The sequence below is a fragment of the Silene latifolia genome, chromosome 7 (assembly GCF_048544455.1).
Source record: "Silene latifolia isolate original U9 population chromosome 7, ASM4854445v1, whole genome shotgun sequence".
NCBI lineage: Eukaryota > Viridiplantae > Streptophyta > Magnoliopsida > Caryophyllales > Caryophyllaceae > Silene > Silene latifolia.
This window is the reverse complement of record NC_133532.1, coordinates 123,319,754-123,326,487: the sequence shown is the minus strand read 5'-3', so window position 1 is coordinate 123,326,487 and position 6,734 is coordinate 123,319,754. Positions and strand designations below refer to the sequence as shown.

Genomic DNA, 6,734 nt, shown 5'->3' with positions numbered 1-6,734 from the left:
CGAACCTGCTCCCTTATATTGTACTGGCTTTGCGCCAGAACTGTAATGTTGTTTCTTATTTGATTACCAATTATTGTCCTTCCCTAAAGATACAAATTATTGGTTTGTTTGAGTAGGTAATCACTATGGACCCTTCAACCAACTTATCTGATTCGACCCGAGTCACCTGACCCAACAGAAAACATTTGATAGACAAACAACTAACAAAAGCGGTCCAAAATGACTTGAAATAGCTAATTTGAATCCAAAACAACCATGATCTAAAAGTCTAAAAACGGCCAATTAATGGGCACGATTGACCTGTAACTCTGTAAGCGATGACCTATAAGCGACCCTGATACAACCCGGAGTGGGTCATACAAGCAATGTCAAAACCAATTGTGGAGATATGGAGAATAATATCTCTCAATCTTTCATATTACTTTGAGTTATATGAGAACATGGTCACATGGAGTGAAAGGAGATGGAGAATAAAGCCGATGTTCTTAGCTTTCCAACGAATAGTATACACACCAAATTTGGCTGATAACGACAGAGATACACTCGCGAAACCTATGCAACAAATGCGAAAAGAGTTGTATCCACACCAATTTTGGTTGATAACGACGGAGATACACTCAGGGAACCTATGCAACTGATGAGACGAAACAACTTTAGTCCGTGATCTATCACTAAATGTCGAAGGATTCTCCTATTTTTTCGTTTCTTTTTTAATCACTCTTTCTTTCTTCCTAACCCTCGCCCTCCGACAACACTCCTCGGGAAACTGAGAAAGCGGTTTTCCAGGAAACTGTTTCATTTTCACGTCCTTTCCCTTTCCTCCGATCATTTCCTCAGGCAGTACAGTATTGTCATGGTGACTGTAGTTAACACTAAGGAAATTGAGGAAGCGGTTTTCTAGGAAACTGTTTCGTTTTCCCGTCTTTTCCCTTTCCTGCAATCATTTCTTCAAGCAAAACTATCAGACAGTGCAGCATTGTCATGGCGACTGTAGTTAACAACGCCTTTCACAAGCATAACTAGAGCACACCAGGGACCATAAGCGCAATACTGCAATAGGGTTAACAAGTAGAACAACGTTGGTGGAACTGTGGGGGCCCCGAAACAGTATGAAAGCTAAAAAAATAAGATAAACATTGTTGACAGTAGGGCAAATAGGCGACACGATTTTTTATTCATATTATTCATGCTAATGTGTTTAATGAAAGGTTAATAGTATAAATACAACGATCTTAGACGAGACTTACAGTTTTAAATAATGCAAAATTCGAATCATTTCATGGAGTGCTCGGTAGAATCCTACTGTCTAAAGATCTGCAGTGATTCAGAGAGGCTCTGAGCTCCGATCTTGTTTTTCTCTATCTCGGATGTGAATATTTCCTAAGTCACGGGTTGGGCATTTTGTGTGCGACCTCACTAGTCATGTCGGATTCCTAAGATTTTCATTGCAAATTCCCAGGTCACAATTGCTGCAGCATTGGCTGGGAATGCCCTCACTATAGTCGGACCTAAGCCTGCATAACATCCTCTTAACCCGGCTTGCTTGTAGACCTACGATGAAAGAACAGAAACTGTAATGAGACAGCGAGACCAACTCATTACCCTAAATGAGTATTACGTAAGGATTTGAGTTAGTAGTCTCGCACATGAGACCGTCTCATATAAGACTCTCTGAAGAAAGAATCCGTCAACAAATCACTGTGAGCTTGTAATCTGTTAGAGGACAATAATTACCATGTTCAAAACCCGGAAAGGATTTCTTGCACATTTCTGATCTGGGTTTGTTTGAATCATAGTTTTAGCCACATCCAACGGCAGAACAGTTAACCAGAACTGCATAATTCAGAAAACGAACCTTAGAAAATGAAGCAACCATAAAATATATGATAAATTTCACGGTGTTATTTAGTTGATCACGACACATACAGCAACACCACCAAGGCCACCACTGAGAAGCCCGATCCCCAATTCAGCTATACTTTTATAATCACGTGACGCATCTTTGATTTGCAAGTGCATGACATGCCTGACATTCTCATAAACACTAAAGAACACAGCATTTCCCACAGATTCTCTTAAGAAAGTTGTGACACCACCTCGAAAATTTCCCCGTACCTGAAAATTTATCTCATCAGCTCAAACATATTTTCAGGACTTTTCAGGTATTTAATTTCACAGGTAACAGAGGAGCCTCACCCCTTCAGTTCTAAATGTTTTTAAAGCACAGTCCAGCGGACCAGTATATCTGCTTGACTTTGGAACTAAGGAGTCTGTCCCTTGGACTTGCATCCTACACTGAAGAATCTCAACGTCAGAAGCAAAAAACGAACAATCAATTTTGATTAAATGAAAATTTGCATTGACAAGCAAAATAGAGGATCTCTACCTAGGGTCAATGCCGATACACAAAAAGACACGAAGACAAACTGACAACTAGACTTTGTAACATAACCAACCCGAATGATTCGACCAGAATCTCGTATTGGACCCGAAAATAACAATCTAAATATCCCCCAAATCCAAATTGATCCAACCTAAAACTGCACAAACTTTGTTGGTTTAATATTGACCAGCTCCAAAATAGCCATTATTGACACGAAAGACTAATTTGGAATTACACCTAATGTCTCGGAATGACCGGACAACCGGACACAAACCTTATTGATCTCACCTGTAATCAATGCACCAAAATATGACCTGAATGGAACCATTGTGGAGATAACTTGCTAATAGCACATCCCAAGAAGATTAAACCGACATAAGCATACTCAAACCAGTGCGGAGATGATTTGCTAATAGCATCACCGTTTACCCATAATGACACCCCTAAATATTTATTGGCCTGACCCGAAGAACTAATCGTGAGTTCGTGATAAACATATAAAAAAGGAGAGTTAGATGCAAAAGGAGGAAAAACACATTTACCTTCACTAATTCAGTAGGACATAAAACAAAACTAATTACAGCTCCAGATAATGCTGCTGATGGAATTATGACGACTGGATCAGGTCCAGAACTTTGCAGCTTAACCTTGAAAGCAAGAAAACAAACCTCCGTCAATAGGCGTTTCAAGTGCCACTCTTAATGATGTAGATTCGACTAGATGTGTTTTCCTTCCAGATAAAGACGAGGTGTTGCAAATTGATTACTGAAGCAACCACTTAGAATACTTTGCTCAACAAGCATACTCATTTCAAGATGGTTACCTGCAGTGCTTGTTTTGTCTGTGAATACATGCCAAAAAGAAGTGAACTTTCAAAACCAATCCCAATAAAAGAAGATGCTGCACCCCTGTAAAGCCCTTTTATCTATAAAGATTGAGCACGCAGACCTCGTTAGAAACAAAAAATCGAAAGCAGTCCTGCAAGTGCAACGTCATACGGATCATCATGCGTTACTAACTACATAATACACAAAATGCTGCTCTGGAGTAGTATCAAGTTATACGATAACACTAAGAAGTGAAAAAATGGTCAGCGAGCAATTTTCCTTTTCCTCTAGACAGCCAATGATTGAATCAACACCAGCAACCGTATGTCCGACATTTATTTACAGTACAACTGATCTTTCACTAGTGTATGCAATAGACAGTCCTTTGAATGTGAGTTAATTTCCACATTTTCAGCCATCTATAGCGACTACGACAGGCTACATAATTTATGATGCCAATGCCAACTTGTTATGGACCATATGGTTGAGCAATAAACATTCGCAGTTAATTTATTAAGTACAATTATTAATCTATAAAGTACAATCAATCTATAAAGTACTTGTTTGACGCATTAGATTAGCCTTTAATAACACTCCTTGTAAGGTAGCAACTGGAAAATTATCTGTAAACATTACATGGTTGTCATTGTGGTATCTATCCTTCACAGTTATGAATCAACGTCGGATACATGATCACCCCATTACCTCTCAAGAGGTTTCCAGATGACTTTACATCTGATCATCATTATCAATAATCAAGCGCCACAAAGAAACGTCAGCTTCTTGTGAGGTAAGGGGTTCGTACATGTGCAACCTCTGGTCTATAATAACAGAGTTGTTCCTAACTGACCCTCTATGATAAACAAGACAATCATCAGCTATTTAAAAAGAAGCAAAAAAGGTTTAAATACCCATTTTAAATCTATTATATTGCAAATCGACAAAATTCGTCAATGTGCCTTGCTGCTTCACTAATCACTACACATAAGCAGCAGTAAATTATATGCAGAATATTAGGCCAGCTCTTTATAAGAGCGCACCAATGTTACAGTCACCAATTCTCACTTGTGAGAGAACTTTCCCTAACAAAGGACCGTAACAAATAATTTAACCATCTAACTTATGTAAGAGAGGCTCCTAACCTTATAAGTTGTATATGAGAGATGCATACCCCTTCATTTTGCAATATCCTAGCAGTGCAATGCAATCCATTTCTGTATTTAACGCCATGTACTTCATTATGGTGTTTCTGCAGCTTAACCTAACAAGAGAGGTTCAATGAAAGTATGACCAAGAATCCAATAGAGTATAACTTAACGAACAATTGTAGCTTGCAACTTTACACACAGAAGATATTACGTCACTACAACCAATTTAGAGCATGTTATAGTGTCATATGATACAAGATCTCTTTCATCGAAAGTTTTCTAGCCCGGAAGTTCTCTAAAGTGCATGAAAGTCAACCTAAAGCAACCACATTTCAAGAACAACAACAATAACATTACCCCAATGCCTCCAGAAGTCAAAGGCTCCCACAAATTGCGAGGTAAAAGGGGGATCAGATGTATTCAACCTTACCCTTGTGCTAGTAAGGCAAAGAGGATGTTTCCGAATTATCCAAGATAAAAAAAATTGCCTAAACCTAGATTTTAAACGTGTTTACATTGAAATACTCACTAATATACTGTAATTCTTTTCTGCAAACCTACACCTAAGTTAGACTTATAATTGAAATAACGAGTAAAAAACAATGTATTGGCGCATTGTGACTGTTGAAAACTCTAGTCTCACATTTTAATTAGAAATTAGACATACTAAAGATCCGAGTTTTGATCAACAACAACATCAGAGCCTTAATCCCAAAATGATCCGAGTTTTGATCATAATTGCAAATTTCTACAATCGGGATTCTGACAACAATGCCACCAATAACATCCCCCCAATAAAAACCCCACAATTGCACATCTTAAGGAGATATCGAATATACGCAACCTTACCCCAACCTACAAATCCTAGCAAAGGAGCCACTCTACTACCTACATTGGCTTTTTTGTAATTGATTATACTAGAAAATCACCCGGTAATATATGTGAGACGTATTTTAATCAAACGTATAGAATTAGAGTCAACAGAGGCAGTATCCAATAAAATTGACATGAAATTAAGTGAAATAAACAATACAATCTTGCAGATTACGGGGCGGGGGAGTCAGATGTACGCAGTCTTACCCTGTGTTGACAATGTGAACATAGACAGACGGTTTCCGAATGACCCAAAAAAGATAAGAGTAATAAAGTTACCTTGACGGTATCGAACGGGTGACCGATGATAACGGTGGCGACACCGGCAAGTAAACCGGCGAGATACTCTTTGTATTTTTCACTGTTTAACTTGGTTGTTGTTGCCTCAACCATTTTTACCTACTTTACAGTTTACCCTTTTACCCTCACCCTTTTAACCTTATTACTCCGTACTTAATTACTTAGTGTACGCTTTCAGCCGAAAAGAACAGGGTCTTTCTCGTAATGAATGATGACAATGCTGGAGTGGTTTTGTTGATTGATGATGATGATGTACTTTGGAAATGGTGTTTGTGCATAATAGATTAATAGGGTTTATGAGATAGTGTGCCGTAGATGCAGAATTATGTGATTCTATGGAATAATTGTGGTACCATTTGTACCAATACCCTCCGTGCTTGGTTTGGTTAAAGGTGGCGATCCGACGATCGGGTCGGATTTGGCTTGAGATTTAAGAGACATGGGTCCAACCACAGCTGGTAAACTAGCTCAGGATCCGTGCAAATTGTACGGGTATATATAAAATTATGTAAAGAAAAATTTTGAAATTAGAACCTGATATGAAATTAATCGATTTGAGTTGAGACTTAGTGACCGACCTATTTACGTAAGTGGCCGATATAAATACAACACGGGATTTAACTGGGTCGGGTTTGAGTTGACCTCTCGATACTAACCTGTATGGACAACCTATTTATTAAATTAAATTAACTCTAAATTGCTTCAATCATCCATCACATATATATTTATTTACACGTATCAAGCATTGACACGACACGAAAACACGACACAAATCCGGCATGACCCATTTACATAACTTGGTCAACATGAGCACAACACCAAACTTATTTGGGTTAGGTTTGGGTTGAGGGTTCGTGACCCGTAAACATATGACACGAAAACAAACCCGACATAATTCAATCAGGTTCAATTGAGTTTGTTTTTTGTTGGTTGAGGGTCACTGTTTTAGTCACTTTTTTGTTGAGTCCAATTTTTTTTTTTTTTTTTTTTTTTTTGGTGTACGAAGGACCGGCATTTTTAAAGTCCCCGGTGGACCGATAACCGCATGATTTGCGCAGCCTAGGGTTCGAACACGGGACCTCTCAACTCCTGCCCATTGGCAAGCTTTGAAGGTTAAACCCGATGCCACTAGACTCGCATCACTTGGTTGGTTGAGTCCAATTTTGTGGAGATAGACCTTAAGTTATCTTGATTATTATTTCG

The 6,734-nt window shown here is 38.6% G+C and overlaps 1 protein-coding gene across 2 annotated transcripts; it reads right to left on the bottom strand.

Annotated features, from left to right (window-relative positions):
- Nucleotides 1-1,144: 1,144 nt before the first annotated feature.
- LOC141592921 (mitochondrial arginine transporter BAC1) lies at nt 1,145-5,880 on the bottom strand. 2 transcript variants are annotated; one of them, XM_074413807.1, is made up of 8 exons: nt 5,511-5,880; nt 4,382-4,471; nt 3,207-3,308; nt 2,926-3,030; nt 2,197-2,295; nt 1,927-2,115; nt 1,735-1,833; nt 1,145-1,551 (listed from the first exon to the last, which is right to left on the bottom strand). In XM_074413807.1, the coding sequence occupies exons 1-8, from the start codon at nt 5,622-5,624 to the stop codon at nt 1,417-1,419; spliced, it is 933 nt and encodes a 310-aa protein (XP_074269908.1). In that variant the 5' UTR covers nt 5,625-5,880; the 3' UTR covers nt 1,145-1,416. The 2 variants fall into 2 exon arrangements, with proteins under 2 accessions (XP_074269908.1, XP_074269909.1); XM_074413808.1 differs by having other exon boundaries at nt 4,353-4,471; nt 5,511-5,861.
- Between the last annotated feature and the right edge of the window lie 854 nt (nt 5,881-6,734).